The sequence below is a fragment of the Mustela lutreola genome, chromosome 15 (assembly GCF_030435805.1).
Source record: "Mustela lutreola isolate mMusLut2 chromosome 15, mMusLut2.pri, whole genome shotgun sequence".
NCBI lineage: Eukaryota > Metazoa > Chordata > Mammalia > Carnivora > Mustelidae > Mustela > Mustela lutreola.
This window is the reverse complement of record NC_081304.1, coordinates 22,359,559-22,379,574: the sequence shown is the minus strand read 5'-3', so window position 1 is coordinate 22,379,574 and position 20,016 is coordinate 22,359,559. Positions and strand designations below refer to the sequence as shown.

General features: G+C 40.3%; 1 protein-coding gene across 2 annotated transcripts in view; it reads right to left on the bottom strand.

Moving 5' to 3' along the window:
- MED1 (mediator complex subunit 1) overlaps positions 1-17,896 on the bottom strand; it is a 28,826-nt gene extending 10,930 nt beyond the window's left edge. The window contains exons 1-11 of one of the 2 annotated variants that reach the window (XM_059147873.1): positions 17,669-17,896; positions 15,061-15,167; positions 11,372-11,450; positions 8,825-8,879; positions 8,591-8,723; positions 7,868-7,896; positions 5,109-5,180; positions 4,603-4,677; positions 4,050-4,123; positions 2,396-2,485; positions 991-1,102 (exon numbers count right to left, since the gene is read on the bottom strand). In XM_059147873.1, coding sequence (XP_059003856.1) covers positions 991-1,102; positions 2,396-2,485; positions 4,050-4,123; positions 4,603-4,677; positions 5,109-5,180; positions 7,868-7,896; positions 8,591-8,723; positions 8,825-8,879; positions 11,372-11,450; positions 15,061-15,167; positions 17,669-17,693 — 851 coding nt within the window. In that variant the 5' untranslated portion in view covers positions 17,694-17,896. Of the gene's footprint in view, positions 1-990; positions 1,103-2,395; positions 2,486-4,049; positions 4,124-4,602; positions 4,678-5,108; positions 5,181-7,867; positions 7,897-8,590; positions 8,724-8,824; positions 8,880-11,371; positions 11,451-15,060; positions 15,168-17,668 lie in introns of those variants that run through there. The other variant, XM_059147874.1, reaches the window with a different exon arrangement.
- Positions 17,897-20,016: the final 2,120 nt, after the last annotated feature.

Sequence of the window (20,016 nt, the reverse complement as noted above, 5' to 3'; positions counted from 1 at the left end):
TCACTTTTGGGGCACTTGAATGGCTCAATCAGTTAAGCATCCATCTGACTTTTTTTTTTCAAGATTTTATTTATTTATTTGACAGAGAGAGAGGGATCACAAGTAGGAAGAGAGGCAGGCAGAGAGACAGAAGGGGAAGCAAGGCTCCCTGCTAAGTAGAGAGCCCAATGTGGGGCTCGATCCCAGGACCCTGAGATCATGACCTGAGCCGAAGGCAGAGGCTTAACTCACTGAGCCACCCAGGTGCCCCTCTCCCTGACTCTTGATTTCAGCTCAAACCATGACCTCAGGGCCATGGGATCAAGCTCCGAAATGAGCCCAGCATCGGACTCTGTGCTCAGTGCGGAGTCTACTTGTCCTCCCTCTCCTCCTCCCCCCTGCTAGTGTGCACACATGCACACACATGCTCTCAAATAAATAAATGATAAATAAATCATAAAAAAAGCTCACTCTTTTAACTTTCTTCCCCCAGCTGCAAAACATCTTATTTATTAACCCTAAAGTATTTAATCAAGCATCTATCTTGAGTCTCTAGTTAGTATTCCAATCAACAGAAGCCCCATGATCAACATAAGGAAAAAAAGCAGTCATTAAACCCCTGGAATTACAAGTAGTACAATTCTTCTCTTTCTCTCTCAGGATAGACAATGTGTTCTATAAACAGACTTCACAGAGGAACATTCAAATAGATGATGAAAAGAGAAATTAAATGGATAAAATAAAAAATCAATCTCTAGAAAGTCAAGTGAGGAAAGAGGCAAGTCAAAGTAATACTTGTTTCAGGGGCGCCTGGGTGGCTCAGTGGATTAAGCCTCTGCCTTCTGCTCAGGTCATGAACTCAGGGTCCTGAGATCAAGCCCTGCATAGGGCTCTCTGCTCAGAAGGGAGCCTGCTTCCTCCTCTCTCCCTGCCTGCCTCTCTGTCTACTTGTGATCTCTGTCTGGCTTGAAGTTGAAAAAATGAACTTTGCTAGGATTATACTTAACTTACCACTTGTTGTCAACTGGATGTGACCCCATAATTAATGGTGCAATTGGGAGTTTATACATAGCAGACGTTCCCTCAATTGTCACTGATGCGTTCATGCCCAGCGATCGAGGAACTGAGAATAGGAAAGAAAAAGAGTATTCTCCAAAGTAACACAAATTACAAGGATCTTAACATTTAAAAACAAAAATCAGGCTAACTTCTGCTAATCTGTCAGCCCTAATTTGCCAGATAATACCTCTACAACCAATGTTTCTGTCAGTAAATAAAACAAAATATAGGAAACAATGCAGTCCAAAGAAAAAAAAAATTTAAAGCCTCATTACCAACACTTAATTATTTTTTCCAATTCCAGAATGCATTTAAATAGAATTATGATTATAGGATAGTCAATGACTTAAGTTACAACAAAGGGACCAAATGAAGTATTAAGCCGTTTCTCACTGTTTCAGTGTATTAAAATGCAAACGGGGGTGCCTGGGTGGTTCAGTTGGTAAAGCATCTGACTCTTGATCTCATCTAAGGTCTTAACCTCAGGGTTGTGAGTTCAAGCTTCTCCTTTGTTCTAATAAGAAATAAAATTTAAAAAATGCAAATAGAGGGGCACCTGGGTGGCTCAGCAGTTAAAGCCTCTGCCTTTGGCCCAGGTCATGTCCCAAGGTCCTGGGATCGAGCCCCGCATTGGGCTCCCTGCTCTGTAGGGAGTCCCCCTACCCCCAACTCTGCCTGCCTCTCTGGCTACTTGTGATCTCTGTCTCTCAAATAAATAAACAAAATCTTAAAAAAATAATAAAAAATAAAAAATGCAAATAGAAAATAATATCCATTATTGTATTCTTTAGTGAGTTGGCTAATCTCTTCACCTTTGATTAAAGGGGATTATTTCAAGTCAAATGGTTTACGCCTTTTCATTCATTCATTTACTTGTTCAAAAGCACCTGTTAAGCTTTTATTATTATATGTATGTACACATACATGTATATATACTTAAGAGTATGTGTGTATGTGAATCAGATGCAAAATCTGACAGGAACAGCAAACTTTGGTAAGATGGCAAACTTATTACGAAGTAGCAAATCAGGAAATACACAGCCAGGCTCAGGCATTCAAATTATTTTAAATATTTTTAAAACACTGGGACGCCTGGGTGGCTCAGTTGGTTGGACGACTGCCTTCGGCTCAGGTCATGATCCTGGATTCCTGGGATCGAGTCCCGCATCAGGCTCCCAGCTCCAGGGGGAGTCTGCTTCTCTCTCTGACCTTCTCCTCACTCATGTTCTCTCTCACTGTCTCTCTCTCAAATAAATAAATAAAATATTTAAAAAATAAAAAATAAAAAAAAAATAATAAATAAATATTTTTAAAACACTGAGCAAAACCTTCAGTTGCTTTTCAGTTAAAGTCTTACCATTATTCTCATGCAAAATGATGGGAGATGTAGTCTTATCATCCAGCAGGTCAGAAGGAGAGGCATAGTACTTCAAATTCATTAAATGACCTACACAAAATAAAACATCACTATTTTTATTAGGTAAATTGCAAACAAAAACGTTCCTATTTTTACAAAACTATATATGAGAGAGTAATTTCATATGCTCCAAAACAACTTATGAGATATGATGGAAGCCTAAATATTGAATCTAATGGCAATAATTTACTTCACAGTTTAAAAGTGTAACGGGGATAGAGGACACCTGGGTTGGCTCAGTTGGTTAAGTGATTGCCTTTGGCTCAGGTCATGATCCTGGCATCCCGGGATTGAGTCCGGGCTCCCAGCTCAGTAGGAGTCTGCTTCTCCCTTGACCCTCTCCCCTCTCATGCTCTCTCTCACTCACTCTCTCTTGAATAAATAAAATATTTAAAAATATATATATAACAATAATAATAAAATAAAAATGTAACTGGGGGAAGGCAGGTATTAACACCTTAGAAACCATTTAAAAATAAACAAATGACTGGTAATTTTCTCCCTCTGCTTATAACCCAAGGTATAAATGTAATGACTCCTTAACTAAAATAAAACATTTTTACATTTTTCAGGGTGCCTGGGTGGCTCAGTGGGTTAAGTGATCGACTCTTGATTTCCGCTCAGGTCATGATCTTGGCTCCGTGCTCAGCAGGAAGTCTGCTAGAGATTCTCTCTACCTTTCCCTCTGCCCTTTCCCCCGCACATGCACTTGCACACTCTTTCTGTGTCTCTCACAAATAAATGAATAAATCTTTAAAAATAAATTAACAAATAGGGAAGCCTGGATGGCTCAGTCGGTTAAGTGTCTTGTCTTCAGCTGAGGTCATGATCTTGGGGTCATGAGATGGAGTTCCACATGGGCTCCTTCCTCAGCAGGAAACCTGCTTCTCCTTCCCCCTGCCTGTGTGCACACTTTCTCTCTCTGACAAATATATAAAGTATTTTTTTTTTAAGATTTTATTTATTTATTTGACAAGACAAGTAGGCAAAGAGGCAGGCAGAGAGAGAGGAGGTAGCAGGCTCCCTGCTAAGCAGATAGCCTGAAGTGGTGCTCGATCTCAGGACCCTGAGATCATGACCTGAGATGAAAGCAAAGTCTTTTTTTTTTTTTTTTTTTAAAGATTTTATTTATTTATTTGATAGAAATCACAAGTAGATGGAGAGGCAGACAGAAAGAGAGAGAGGGGAAGCAGGCTCCCTGCTGAGCAGAGAGCCTGATGTGGGACTCGACCCCAGGACCCTGAGATCATGACCTGAGCCAAAGGCAGCGGCTTAACCCACTGAGCCACCCAGGTGCCCCGAAAGCAAAGTCTTAACCCACTGAGACACCCAGGCGCCCCTAAGTAAAGTCTTTAAAAAATAAAATGAAATTGGGATGATTGGGTGGCTCAGTTGGTTAAACGTCTGACTTTGGCTCTGGTCACGATTCCAGGACCCTGGGACTGAGTCCCCCCATTGGGCTTCCTGCTCAGTGGGCAGTCTGCTTCCCCCGCTGTCTGCTGCTCTCTCTGACTTGTACTCTCTCTGACAAATAAATAAATAAAATCTTTTATAAATAAATATTTTTCAAAGTAAGCAAAGTAGGATCACATACCCCCACTTCTTGGAGTAAGATAGCCAACACTTCCATGAAGAATCTTATCCAAGGGACCAGCATTGGTTGCCTTCCTGTGAGACAAATGATCTATGTTTGCTTGTATTAAAGCCGTGAAGGTATTAGTGCACAATGCCCTAATAAGAAGCTGTTAAAAGTCTTAGAATACTATCTTAATAAGTTGTTCTATAACTGGACGTATAACAATTATATTTCACTTTTAAGGTAAAGAGATTATTTACAAGTATAAACCAGTTTGTAATATGGTGAACAAAAATTACAACTAGACTATTATTTATCAGATGTGAGGCCGGGTTTGACAAGTCTTCAAATAAAACTGATGGAGTATCAACCAACAACTTAGACATACTGAGAAAATGAAATGCAATCATTTGGGAAGTAAAAGGAGATGGACAAGATATACGATATAGGTAAAATACATAATATTATGCAGCTGTAAGGTAATATAGTACCCTAGCAACCCCCTAGCTGAAGAGCTTTGAGAACAAAGTATCCCAAGGTCATATGGAATTGACACTTGAGCCCGTCTTACCAATACATAACTGCCATTTTAGATAGGTCCTGTTCTAAGGATTGGAGAGCCAGGTACATTTTAGTCTTCAGTTTGCTAGAACATAGATAAAGAGAACAAGAGTCAAACAGTTGAAAAATACATACCTACACATACATACAAACAAACATTAACATAGCCTAGAGGGCAATTCTGTTTGAAAGAGCCAGGCTAGTTAACAGAATCCCAGGTAGGTTAAAAATAAAAATGATGAGCCAGTTCCACAACTAATTACTTTTCAGCTTAAAAATCACTATGTTGAAGACATCTCAAGGATTTAGTCTCTTTTAGCATTATATCCATTAATACAGAAATTATTTACTTCAAATACCTTCAAAAGATATAAAGTTGGAAGCTATAGGTAGTCAGTATGAAAAGAAATCACAAATAAGATAGGGCAGAAGACTTGGTAAATTTCCAAGCACAAAATGGTTTTACATCTATACTGATTTTTCCAACAAAAGCAAAAAAATTTTAAAAATACTTACTTGTCCCCTGGAAGGTTATAAAGATTAACAAGACCCTTAAGGTGCTTAGAAAATTCATCAAAATTTTTTTCCCTATAAGGAGTTCGGGGGAGAGGGAAGAGAATAAAACATACAATTACTACTCAATCTTAATGCAAAGCGTCAAAAATCATGGCTACCTAAAACTAATTTTATTTATTTTTTTTTTTTTTAAAGATTTTATTTATTTATTTGACAGAGAGAAATCACAAGTAGGTAGAGAGGCAGGCAGAGAGAGAGAGGAGGAAGCAGGCTCCCTGCCGAGCAGAGAGCCCGATGCGGGACTCGATCCCAGGACCCTGAGATCATGACCTGAGCCGAAGGCAGCGGCTTAACCACTGAGCCACCCAGGCGCCCCCTAAAACTAATTTTAATAATTTGGTTTGCTCTTTTCTCCCCAAAGTTTTCTAGAGTCAATCAAAAGTAGCAAAAGAAAATGAAATGCTGGGATGCCTGGGTGGCTCAGTTGGTTGAGCGGCTGCCTTTGGCTTGGGTCATGATCCCAGCGCCCTGGGATTGAGTCGGGCTCCTTGCCCTGCGGGGAGCCTGCTTTTCCCTCTGCCACTCTGTCTGCCTGTGCTCTCGCTCTGACAAATAAAGAAATAAAATCTTTAAAAAAAAAAAAAAAGAAAAGAAAATGAAATGCTTTCCTTTCTCTATCCCATTTATCTAGAGAAGGTACTTGTAAGCACTATAAAGACAGTCAAAAAGACCTACTAATTCATATGCTCCAATAATTCAATCCTAACCAATGAGACTTGGTTGAAATAAATCATTTTCTTTTCCCCTTATATGTAACTAAGATGACTGGATGTCATGAGGAAAACAAATTTTTGATTGGAAAGGAAATGGAAATAAATAAATAGGGAAGATAGAACACTTGCATGAATGTATTCGGCAACCTAAAAGCAGAGAGGAAAATGAACACCTGGAGAGAGGGAGGAGACCTAGAGTAAAGGAGATGAGTACTATGGAGGCAAACCACAAAATGTTCGTATGACTAGACCTGCTCCAGGAAAAAGAAACTACTACTTAGACCCCTCGCATCCTAGAACTCAATATTCAGGCTTGGATTCTTAGTCAATTGGGTTCTGTGGGCAGGCTCAGCAATCCAACACAACACAACTCAACAATTCTAATTCTCTGTATCTTTTTTCAAACTAAAAAAAAAGTCTCTTGAAAGCTAAATTGCCCTAACAGTGTCAGATATTTGGTCAGGCAAAAATTGAACACTTAGTGCCCAAAATACCCCCTATCTTAAAATCATTATCTATACCAAGTGACTAAAAATAGCATGTAAAGGCTAATATTATTTCTGAGCTTCCCACTTCAAAACATACTTACAAATTAACTTAAGAACACCACCAATTCATAAATTGGTGCCGTTTCTAACTTCAGATTAGAACCAGAAATATTGGCTTTCTGGACTATTCTGGCAACATACCTTTGCTAGACTTAACTGATTCAATGAACTCATAAAAGGGCTGTTTTTATGTTGCCAACTTTTAAAAAGTGGCTCAAATTTGGCACATTTGGCTATGAATACATCAAAATGATTACTGCAAAGGCCAAGTATAAAACTTATTTCCTCAACATTAACATCTTAAGCCATCTCCAGGTAGTATCTAAAAACTTTGCTGTATTTAAGACATAAAATTGATATCATGACTTTCTCAAAATCCCAGAAAGTAAATTTCTACTCGACTTAAAAGGAAAGGATAGGGGTGCCTGGGTGGCTCAGTGGGTTAAAGCCTCTGCCTTTGGCTCAGGTCATGATCCCATGATCCTGGGATTGAGCCCCGCATCGGGCTCTCTGCTCGGCAGGGAGCCTGCTTCCTCCTCTCTCTCTCTCTGTCTGCCTGCCTCTCTGCCTACTTGTGATCTCTGTCAAATAAATAAATAAAAATCTTTAAAAGAAAAGGATAACCCAGGGGGAAATACCATCAACTACTAAGAAACTCTTGAAGTCTGGCACTTCTATGATGGGAGTTTATCACACATATACCTTAAACGTAAAACAATTTTTCTCAAAATGAAAAAGTTCTTTCCGTGGTATAAACTCAATTTTCTCAAAAGACTTCTCTGACTCAATAATTAGGTTCTATTTATTTTTGTTGCACACAGAATTCTTGAGGCTAGATCAGTAGTTTTCAACCCAAAGTGATTGTCCTCCAGGGAACATATGAAAATATTGACATATTTTTGATTGTCACGTCAGGAGATACTACTGGCAAATAGTGGGGAGAGATCAAGGACACAGTTAAACATCCTACAATGCACAGGGTAGCCCCCTAGAGCAAAGAGTTTTCCAATCCAAACTGTCAGTGCTACCAATGCTGAAAAACCCTGGGATAGATGGAGCAGGTTAAGAAGCCAAGGTAAGGGGCACCTGGGTGGCTCAGTGGATTAAGCCTCTGCCTTCGGCTCAGGTCATGATCTCAGGGTCCTGGGATGAAGCCCCCATTGGGTTCTCTGCTCAGTAAGGAAGACTGCTCCCCACCCCATGCCTGCCTCTCTGCCTACTTGTGATCTCTCTCTCTGCCAAATAAATAAATAAAAATCTTAAAAAAAAAAAAAGAACCCAAGGTAAGTCAGTTCTGAAGGTGAACAAATACAGACTCTGAAAAATCCTGATCCAAGAAAATAAATATTTTCTTCAGAAGAGTAACTTCTGATAGGCCTCAAGACTAGCTATAAAGAAGAGCACTGTCAATATCAGAATATAAATGTCATTTACCTACCTTAGCTGCTGCACAAGTTCGGGACAGCTCTGAAATTAAAGAAATCATGTTAAAACTTTAAACTACTTTAAGGCGTCTGAAGACATTAAAAATTTTTCTTTTTTTTAAAGCACATGCTTTATAACAAAAACATTAAAACTACAGAAAATCCTTATATTAAGATATCAAAAAGCATCTCTTCCTACTTAGTAAACCATAGGGGTGGGGTGGGAAATTAAAGATCAAAATATATGATCTAGTTTATAAAGAAATCAACTTTCAATAGCTTGTTTAGAACATTAAGACCTCCTTTTAATGCCATCCTTAGGGTCCATATTCAACTGGTTACACACGTTAAACATTCATCTCTATTACAGGCTTTTTCAGAGACGTTAGTTATGTGTAAGATTATCTGTCCTTGATTATTAGCTTGTTGAGGACAGGAATTTTAAGGAACTTTGTATCCCCAGCACCTATTGTTCAACTGCGGCTCATGTTTGTTGATATGAAATGGAAAGCGTTCCTCTAGTGTCTCCACTTGTCAAAGCCTTTGGATGATGTCAGAGATGGACCCATGTTATTCTAAATTCTAGAGCTATGGGTATTATAGCCAATCACACCATCGCTACAGTGGCTCATGAAAAAATCTAAACCCAAGCTATTTCAAACCCCAACAATTCATTTTAAAATTAATGTCCCTAAGTAAACCCCCACAGATTCCAGTGAAATATCAACAACACATACCACAGGATTCTCCCCATGGTGAGCCACTTTTACATCACAAAGCTGTCCTGCAGGATCTAACTGCACTTCCACATAGAACATATCTGACGTGATGTAACATTCAGTGCCACTGGCACTGAGATGAGAGCCCAGTCTAGCAGGAACAAATCAAAACAAAAATTAATAGAAGACACAAATAAAGCCACCCAAAGTCAACACTAAGTTAAATACTTCTACCAAAGATAGACTACTTACCCATTCTGTCTTGCTATAGACTCTAAGCGGTCAGTCATTGCTGGTAAAGATGTTACTAGGAAAGGGTAAAAAAAGGGAAATCACCAAAATGCTCCAAATAACTTAAATTTTATTCTTCAAAGACCGAAACATCCTAAGGATTATATCCATCCCTCCAAGCCGTTACATTCAATAGTTCAAATGCTTATAATTTGTACAAGTTCATTAGTAAGACTCAGCTATGACCTAGGCAGTAATAAGGGTCAAAAAAAAAAAAAAGATCTATTTGAGGGGTGCCTGGCTGGCTCAGTTGGTAAAGCATGTGACTCTTGATCTTGGGGTAGTGAATTTGAGCCCCTTGTTGGGGGGGCTTATTTAAAAAAAGACCTCTATTTGAGAAAACTATTGGACCTTTCTCCTCTCCCTTCTGCATTGCTCATTTGGGATAAGTTATCTTTAACTTCAAAAAGACACATATATCTGTTCACACTAGAGTAAGGAAGATTAACATCAAAACCAAACCAGCATTAAAACAAATATTCAAGGTTTGCCTGGGTGGCTGAGTGATTAAGTATCTGCCTGCCTTGGACTCAGGTCATGATCCTGAGGTCCTGGGATCGAGTCCCCCATTGGGCTCCTTGCTCAGGAGGAAGCCTGCTTCTCCCTCTGCCTGACGCTCCTCCTGCTTGTGCTCCCTCTCTCTCTGACAAATAAATAAATAAAATCTTTTTTGAAAAGTTAAAATATTCATAGCAGCATTATTCACTATAGCCAAATGGTGGAAACAAACCAAACGTCCATTCAAGGATGAAATGAAGAAATAAAATGTATATACATAAAAATGTTATTTAGCTTTTTCAAAAAAGGAAATTCTGATACATGCCACAACATGTATGAACACTAAAGACAGTATGCTAACTGAAAAGCCAGTCACAAAAGGACAGATACTGTTTGATTCCACTTATATGAGGTATTCAAAGTAGACAAATTCTTTTTTTTTTTTTTTTTCAGAGTAGACAAATTCTTGAAGAAAGTAGAATGATGGTAATCAATGGCTGAGGAGAGGGAGAAAGAAGTTATTAATGAGTCCAGAGTTTCAGCTTGGGAAGATGAAAAAGTTCTGAAGATGGATAGCAGTGGTGATGGCTACACACAATGTGAATGTACTTAATGCCACTCAGTATAACTTAAAATGGTTAAAATGGTGAAGTTTATGTTATGCATATTTTACCACAATTTAAAAAAAAATACCAGCTTCTGCCTCTGTATACTATGGTCATTTCCACGGACTGGGAAGGGCTACCAGAGTTTTTCAACATTGAGACGCTGTGTTGAGATGGAAGAAGCAAATGTGGGATCCTCTACATTCTGATGAACTAAACAAGGATTATTAACCATTAGAGAAGGAACTGTTAGAAGGGGCAATGAAGGCTGTAGGAACCCACTCTCAGACTCGAGATTTCAAAGGAAACCCAAGGGGGAAAAAAAACAATATTCAACTGAATCAGGTTCATTCGTGATGGATCAGAGTAAAATCGGTTTTTAATTTTTTCCCTGAAAATACACAGAACTAGTATGAATATTCAAGCTCATGATTTAAATTTTATTTCCTTCCCTGAAAACACTGTCCATAAACAATGTAAAACTCTTTTATTAGAGTTGAAATGTCCATCTTCTTACCGAGTTAATTAAAAGAGAACATGTGAAGGAAAAAAAGAACTTTTCCCTGCTATCTTATAAAGCATCATTAACTTTTGAATCTCTACCAGCCTCCAAGATGGATCAAAAATAAATCTTTTGGGGCACCTGGTGGCTCAGTGGGTTAAAGCCTCTGCCTTCGGCTCGGGTCATGATCCCAGCATCCTGGGATCTAGCCCCACATCGGGCTCTCTGCTCAGAGGGGAGCCTGCTTGCCCTGCTCTCTCTGCCTGCCGCTCTGCCTACTTGTGATCTCTGTCAAATAAATAAATAAAATCTTAAAAAAAAAAAAAAATCTTTCAAAAGTTCAGGTAAGAGGGCGCCTGGGTGGCTCAGTTCGTTAAGCAGCTGCCTTCGGCTCAGGTCATGATCCCAGGATCCTGGGATGCAGTTCCGCATCGGGCTCCTTGCTCGTCAGGGAGTCTGCTTCTCTCGCTGCCTCTACCTCTCTGCCTGCTTGTGTGTACTCTCTCTCTGGCAAATAATTAAAATATTTTTTTAAAAAGTTCAGGGAAGGGGCGCCTGGTTGGTTAAGCCACTGCCTTTGGCTCAGGTCGTGATCCCGGAGTCCTGGGATCAAGTGCCGCATCAGGCTCCAGCTCTGCAGGGAGTCTGCTTCTCCCTCTGACCTTCTCCCTCCTCATGCTCTCTCTCACTCTCTCTCAAATAAATAGAATCTTTAAAAAAAAAAAGTTCAGGTAAGAGCTAATCTCAACTCCATAGTGAAAGCAAGGGTAATACCTAACATAGAAAGTTGATCTATCTCAACTTACTTTTCTTCTATTAAGTATAAAACAATCTTTTTATATTGGACATTTTAAGAGAGCATATTTCAAAAATATATTTCAAAGCATATTTCGTATTACAAACCTTTGAGAGCTTTCTGCAAAGTCTCCAAACAGCTGACCAAATGTTGGTGCCCTCCAGAACTCATCACAACCCTCTTCTCCTGTTAAGAAAACACTTGAGGTAGAAATTAACGAAGTCAACAGTGTTTCAGGTAAATGTACTTCTCCTAGTAGTAATGTTTCAGGATAATCCATAGACCAAATGCTATAGTCTATATACTCTATATACTCAAGATAATCTATAGACCTCTTTTACTCTATCCATTCATCCACAAAGAAAAGTTCATAAACATGGATACTTCCATATCCATATATATGAAGGTAGAAAAAGGTATGCCCAGACCTTATTTTAGATTAGGAAGAATCAAAAATTAGGAAGAATAGGGACGCCTGGGTGGCTCAGCTGGTTAAGCAGCTGCCTTCGGCTCAGGTCATGATCCCAGCGTCCTGGGATCGAGTCCCGCATTGGGCTCCTTGCTCCGCAGGGAGCCTGCTTCTCCCTCTGCCACTCTGTCTGCCTGTGCTCACTCTCTCTCTCCCTGACAAATAAATAAATAAAATCTTCAAAAATTAGGAAGAATCAAATATAATAAATGAGATCAGCCTCCTGCAAAAGTAACTACATCCTTAGTTTAGTCAGTTAAATGACGTGGCTCAGGATATTTGGAAATTCCCGAATCTAACAAGGTGATTCACATGTAATCTAATAAAACCAGACCTCAGTAAAATTAGACTGACTCTAAGAAACAAAATGTGTAGTCTAGAAAAAGGGACTCCCAAAGAGCAAAAGATTTGACAGTTTTTCTAAACCTATCCAAAGAAGTTTCTCTCTGCACAACATTCCAGTCCCTAAAAATGTGAAAAGTTTTATGATACAACAATAGTTTTTCAGGCTTTTCTATGCCCTAAATCCATCTCTTTGTTCTCATTCCATCTTCATAAAACAAACATCTGATGAATTAATAACAGGGCTTCCCTTGTACCTTGAATAGATAAGGGGTTGCTCTGGACAGTGAATACCAATATTTTGTTAAGTGGAAAGATAAACCCTCTGTGGTAAACTAATAAATGGACAATCTGATTTCCATTTTAGTCTACTGACATTTTGTTATTATGACAATTGTTGAAAACTTCCAAAATCTCAATACACCAATAAAATTAGGTATCTGAGGGGCGCCTGGGTGGCTCAGTGGGTTAAAGCCTCTGCCTGCAGTTCAGGTCATGATCCCAAGGTCCTGGGATCAAGCCCCGCATCGGGCCCTCTGCTCAGCAGGGAGCCTGCTTCCCTTCCTCTCTCTCTGCCTGCCTCTCTGCCTACTTCTGATCTCTGTCTGTCAAATAAATAAATAAAATCTTAAAAAAAAAAAATTAGGTGGGGCGCCTGGGTGGCTCAGTGGGTTAAAGCCTCTGCCTTCGGCTCAAGTCATGATCCCAGGGTCTTGGGATCGAGCCCCGCATTGCGCTCTCTGCTTGGCAGGGAGCCTGCTTCCTCTCTCTCTCTCTCTGCCTGCCTCTCTGCCTACTTGTGGTCTCTGTCAAATAAATAAAATCTTTAAAAAAAAAAGTATTAAAAAAAATTAGGTATCTGAATATGCAAAGTGAGTAGACAGCGGAAGCTATGGTAACCAAACCAGACACTGGTTCCCCATGAGAGGATTTTAGGAACCACCTAGAATTCCTCTATCTCATAATGTCTCTCTAATGACAATATCATTTACAGACCGTATTTCAAAGTAGAATATGGCTACCTGGTAGTATAAAAATGACAACCTCTGAATCCCCAGACTAGAAAAACCGCCATTCTTTTATTTAAGGCATTAAACAAAATAATACAAACAAAAAGCCACATTCTATGTACATAATCCTCAGCCAGAAGATACATATACATTTTTCAAATTTACAGTTACAGAAATCTTTTATATTTTTTTAAGGATTTTTATTTATTTGACAGAGAGAGAGAGAGAGAGCATGCACACGCACAAGCAGGGGGAGCAGCAAGTAGAGGGAGAGGGAGAAGGGAGCCTGACATGTGGCTCAATCCTGGGATCATGAGCTGAGCTAAAGGCAGATGCTCACCCCATAGAGCTACCCAAGCACTCCTACAGAAATCTTTTGGCAACACAAACTATAATATCCATTATTTCACTTGATTCTTACAACAAAACTATGTGGAAAAGTAAACGGTACTGCGCCTCTACTTTTCAGATGAGGAAACTCAGAGTGTCAATAATTTGTTCACATAGGTAGTTAAAGTCACACAGGTAGTAAATACCTCAAATATAGGCCTTTTGACAGCAAATTTAGTTCTTTTGCTAGGGCTATACTGATATGATCATTTTAAACACTAATAAATCTACTAAACTTAACTTACTCCAGATCCAAAGTAAGATTTGGTAGGGAGGAGGGGGCACTTTCATTGAAGTGTAAAATATGTATAAAAAAGTATATGAATTTTAAGTGAAGAACTCCATGAATATCACAAAGTGAACACATCCATATAAGCATCGCCCAGGTCAAATCATAGAAGTAAAGTTTTCCAGGGCACCTGGATGGCTCAGTGGGTTGAGCCTCTACCTTCAGCTCAGGTCATGATCTCAGGGTCCTGGGATCAAGCCCCTCATCGGGCTCTCTGCTCAGTGGGGAGCCTGCTTCCCCCGCCCCCCACCCCGCCTGCCTCTCTGCCTACTTGTAATTCTCTCTCTCTGTCAAATAAATAAATAAAATCTTTAAAAAAAAAAAAAAAAAAGAAGTAAAGTTTTCCTACATCATTTGACTACCACTGGACTCATATGGATGAACTTGTAATAGCCAGTCCCTACACCATCTTCCACTTAACTTTCATGTAAGAGCTCCCCATAATGGTAAATGACTCAAGAAGTAGTACTATAGAGGAAAAGTTAGAGTGAACAGGTGAAGCTAATTAAGAATCAACTGCAGGGGCGACTGGGTGGCTCAGTGGGTTAAGACGCTGCCTTCAGCTCAGGTCATGATCTCAGGGTCCTGGGATCGAGTCCCGCATCGGGCTTCCTGCTCAGCAGGGAGCCTGCTTCCCTCTCTCTCTCTCTGCCTGCCTCTCTGTCTACTGTGATCTCTCTCTGTCAAATAAATAAATAAAATCTTAAAAAAAAAAAAAAAAAAAGAATCAAGTGGCTGAGGGCACCTGAAAGGCTCAGTCAGTTAAGCGTCTGACTCTTGATTTCAGCTCAGGTCATGATCTCAGGGTCATAAAATCGAGCCCTACAGGGGTGGATGAGCCCCACAGGGGTGAGCCTGGGTGACTCAGTGAGTCAAGCCTCTGCCTGCGGCTCAGGTCATGATCTCAGGGTCCTGGGATGGAGCCCCCATTGGGAATCTCTGCTCAGCAGGGAGCCTGCTTCCCTCTCTCTCTCTGCCTGCCTCTCTGCCTACCTGTGATCTCTCTCCGTGTCAAATAAATGAATAAAGTCTTAAAAAAAAAAAAAAAAAAATCAAGCCCCACATCAGACTCCATACTGGGCACAGAGCATGCCTGAGATTCTCTTTCCCTCTCTCTCTGAAACTCCCACCTTCGCACCGCCCTGCCCTCTCACGGTATCACACTCACTCTTAAACAAATAGACAAAAAACTGAGGACATACTATAATAACTAATCTGGAAAAAATCTACACAGGGAGCTTAGCTTATTAAATAATTATCTAAGCATGACACTTTATCCACCAGCGTAATCCTCACCATGACTTGACGCACAAGCTTAATGGTTTCACTCCAAGGTCTATTTTGGTTAAATTTTGCATGGAGACGTTCCAAGAGAGAACTCATCTTACTCAGCTTCTCCGACTCTACGATATAAATCAGAAAACAGCATTAGAAATTCTTCTTTCAAGACCCTTCACAATTTTACTTGCAAAAAAACCCCACATACTTCATCCTGGTAACAAACTCAGTGAAAATATTTTTTAATGTCATTTACTTCAAAATATACAAATACTTTAGTTTTAATAACAAGAAGACACAGAAATTGGGGTCTAATCAAATGAACACTACAAAATATAACTGATTTCTATTCAGTTCTTTTAATGAAAGCCAAAAAAAGAACCACTTCTAATTATGTTTCAGGATTAAGACTACATTTAGTGACAAAATCATTACATGATAATGCATGAAATCCCTTGCATGATATATGTAGAGCATATATCTGAACGTGGCCTTCCAATAGTTATTTGGTTTTCAATATGAAATACAGACTTTCTTAATTTTTTAACATAATTCTAAGAGATTAGTGTATAAGTATTATCAAGAAAACAGGCTGTAGGGGGCCTGGGTGGCTCAGTCGTTAAGCGTCTGCCTTCGGTTCAGGTCATGATCCCAGGGTCCGGGGATGGAGCCCCGCCATTCGGCTCCCTGCTCAGCGGGAAGCTGCTTCTCCCTCTCCCATGCCCCCTGGTTGTATTCCCTCTCTTGCAGTCTGTCAAATAAATAAATAAAATCTAAGAAAGAAAGAGTGACAGAAAGGAAGAATGAGAGAAAGAAAGAGAACAGGCTATATTTGCCATTTTAATTTTTCCAGTTTGAAATCAAACTAGAACTATATGGATACGGAATATGTCAATGACTAAAAGATGAGTTTCCAGCAGAGGTTAGAGAAAGGTAGAAAAGTCCTCAGTTTCCTGGACTGAACAACCCTTGTGCTCTCCAGCCCTCCTAATTTTTATTTCTGAATTATAATTTTCATTACTGAAATTTAGTTGATTTTTTTATTTTTGAATTTGTATTACTTTATTGAATTAGTTTTAATTAAAATTTTTACTTTTGAAATACAGTTGATCCTTCCTCTAATTCTTATACTTCTTAGTATAAATGAGAACCTGTTCTAGAGACCACTGGCAATAAAAAAAAAAAAAAATACCCCTGAGATGGTATCTGTGAGGAGGTGTGCATATGTTAAAGTGGAAATAACCATCACAGAAAGCAAAAATGAGATACGGTGTTAAAAACAGACACATTACAATTGAAATGCAAAAAAGGAAAAGTTCAGTATCAGTCCTGGGGATGTTACAGAAAAGATGACTGGTGATGTTGGCATTGAAAGATGAATAGAGGGGCGCCTGCGTGGCTCAGTGGGTTAAAGCCTCTGCTTACGGCTCAGGTCATGGTCCCAGGGTCCTGGGACAGAGCCCCACATCGGGCTCTCTGCTCAGCGAAGAGCCTGCTTCCCTCTCTCTCTGCCTGCCTCTCTGCCTACTTGTGATCTCTATCTGTCAAATAAATAAAATCTTAAAAAAAAAAAGAAAGAAAGATGAATAGAATATCAGCAATCACAGTCAAGGTAGTGACATTTTCTAAATCAAGATTCAAATTCCTTCCTCCAATGTCCTCATCTTCTGGAAAATCAGTTTGGAGGCTGTTTCAGCCAGCTTACGGTTTGGACACATTGCTGACAATTCCACTTTCAAGACTCACTCACTCAAGCATTATTTTATATGTTGGGGATATTGGGAATACAGTAATGGGCAAATTAGACAAAATTTCTGCCTCATCCAGTTTCCATTTTACACTCACCAATCCCGCGCACCCAAGGAGTAAACCTTTCTTCTTCCTCTCCTTTAAAATATACTCCCCACCCCCCTTTTCCTCAAAAAGCCTGATGATAATTACTTTACACGAATGCTCTATCACTTTTTGTGCCAGGGACTACACAATGATGAGTAAGGCAAGCTCCCTGATCTAACAAAGCTGAAAGTGGAGAAGACCGATGGGTAAACATTAATACAGTGATCCTTATTTACAGATCTATATCCAAAATGCTAAGGAAGCATTTAAGAGTGTAGAACTTCAGAGAATCTAAGTAAGGTTCCACAGAAAAGTTGTGAGTTAGTACAGCCATTGAAAGGATGAAAAGCAACGCATTTTACAAATATATAGTGTGATACAAGATCTGAACATTGTGACATTCTATGAAACTAGTGGGTTTTAAAATCACGAGATCCTAATCATTTCACTCATACCAAAACACCCTCCAATACTTGACACCTACGAGGTGTAAGCAAGTTTTAGATTCATTCGCCTGGTCTTCCATCAACTTTAGGCTAAAAATTTCCTGAGGACCAACTGATTGTCCCTAGCTAAGCAGGAAACCTTCACAGAACTTGAGAGCCCCCATCACACCAAAGTCAGAGCCCTCGATCACCAAAGAAGGCACAGTCAGAAGCTATCCCGCCTCCTGGACTCCACGACCTCGTGAGCGTTGCCCTCGCGGAAGCATCGGCTCCCCCAGCTCTTCTCACAGATTGGCTCCCCCAAGCTGTGTCCCGCCCCCTGCTTTCCCCCTCAAGTCACTCACCCTCGGTTTCCCCCTGAGCCTTCATCCTGACGGTGGGGAGGTACTGAGTCCTACACAAGAGGATAAGCCCTTCCCCACCACTAACGAGGGAACCAAGTTGGTTCGGGCTCCCGGGACGCAGGGCACAAGCCGTCCCCACTCTTCCCGGGAAGGCTCAGTCTGAAGTCCCCGGCGGCAAGAAGAGAAGGGTGCTCCCGGCCGCCGCCATCTTCCCAACGGAACTTCCCAAGTATCGCGAGATTAACCGTGATCCTGCGAGACATAGGAAAAAGGCTGGGCACCAAAATATCGCGAAAAATAGTGAATGCGGTGCTTCTCGCGAGATTTTTCCGATCACGCCTTTCCTTAGCTCTCGGTTGTTTCAAGACATTGCATCTAGATATGGTACTTGATGTCCGTAGGCGCTTTACTCTTCTTCGGAATGGCAAAGGAGTTTGTAAATTAAAATCCCGGCATCTCTTTACTGAAGGACTAGTTATTGGTATCAGATATGTTTTATTAAAGATAATATGCTTTCTTGAGATACTGGATGGAAAAACTAAAATGATACTGGCTCTTTGTAACCCGACGTTCCAAACCAGCCCAATTCACTTAATTCCCATTTCCTAATTTTTTAATCAAACTTCAGAAATATTTCTCACACAATGCCAATTCTTTTTTTTTTGAAGATTTGGGAGATTTGGTATTAGGATTACTTTTGGATTAAGGTAAACTTGTAGCAGTTAGGGGCATCAGATGGTTTTAATTATATACCAAGGTGTATCACAATTGGTAGTGTCCCTATTTTGTAATCACAGTAAAAAAAAATCAATTTAGTTTGTACTTCACAGTACGATTTTCCGTAAATCCACACAAGGAGAAATCTGGAGTAATACTGAGAAGTTTGTCGTCACTGCAACTGAAGAAGCTGGCTAAGATACAAAGCTAGTATTCGGTGAAAGTTCTTAACATAGTCAAGTCTTGTTCGGTTTTGTTTTAATGTTCTTTTTCCAAACGTCTTTGAAAATAGCTGCGATGAAGTTGGATTTTACCTAGTTCCCTGCAGTGATATTAAGTGGTGGATCTCTACTGACTCTTCAGTCTCAGACTTGCCACATTTCAAAAATGTTATTCAAATACATTCCAAAAATATTTCAGCAGATAACAACAGATCAGGTGAGCAAGCACAGCACTGTAAATTTAATAGCAAATCTTTTAAGTGTCTGGGAACATGTTTACTACCACAGAGATATCTATAACCGTGCTCCTTGAAAGTAGGATTTGAAAATTTTATTTATTACCTTTTCCTCTTTATCCTCATTCCCGTTAGTCACCATGTTGTGGGGTTCTTAGGGCAGGATTTGACCTTCATTTCTGAATCCCCACTGCCTACCTACAACTGTACTTGGGCCCAGTAGACAAATATTTTACTGGGCTTACAAAACCTTGCTAGACCCACCTCCTTTTCCGTTGTCAGTCCCCAGCCATGCTAGCCTCCTTTCTCATGCAGAAAATTCCTGCACTCTGGGCACCTGGGTGGCTCAGTTGGTTCAGTATCTGCCTTGGCCCAGGTCATGATCTCAGAGTCCTTAGGTCAAGCTCTGCATTGGGCTCCCTGCTCAGTGGGGTGCCTGCTTCTCCCTCTCCTTCTGCTCCTGCCCCTGCTTGTGCTCTCTTGTTTTCTCTCTCTGTCAAATAAATAAAATCTTTAAAGAAAGAAAAGAAAATCCCTGCACTATTTTCTCTCCCAGTGTGTTTGAACAGGACTTCTTTTTCCTTTTTAAGATTTTATTTATTTATTTATTTGACAGGCAGAGATCACAAGTAGGCAGAGAAGCAGGCAAAGAGAGAGGAGAAAGCAGGCTCCCTGCCGAGCAGAGAGCCGGATGTGGGGGGCTCGATCCCAGGACTCTGGGATCATGACCTGAGCCGAAGGCAGAGGCTTTCACCCACTGAGCCACCCAGGCACCCCTGAACAGGACTTTTTAAGTGCTATAAGAAACTTACCTCCAACTGACCCCTTCATGTCACTAAGGTCTTCTTATTCAGATGTCAATTGTCTTCCTCTAGACTAGAGAAGCCTTCTCTAGCCCCTGACTTATCAAGTCCTCTGTGACATTAGTTCAAGCCTCTCTCTTTTTTTTAAAGATGGTATTTATTTATATGAGAGAGAGAGAATATATGTGCCTGCGTGTGCAAGGTTGGGGGAGAGGCAGAGGGAGAAAGAAAGAATCTCCAGCAGACCCCAAACTGAGCGCAGAGCCGAATGTAGGGCTGGATCTCACAACCCCGAGATCATGACCTGAGCCTAAATCAAGACTCCAATGCTTAACTGACTGAGCCACCCAGGTGCCCCTCAAACTTCTCTT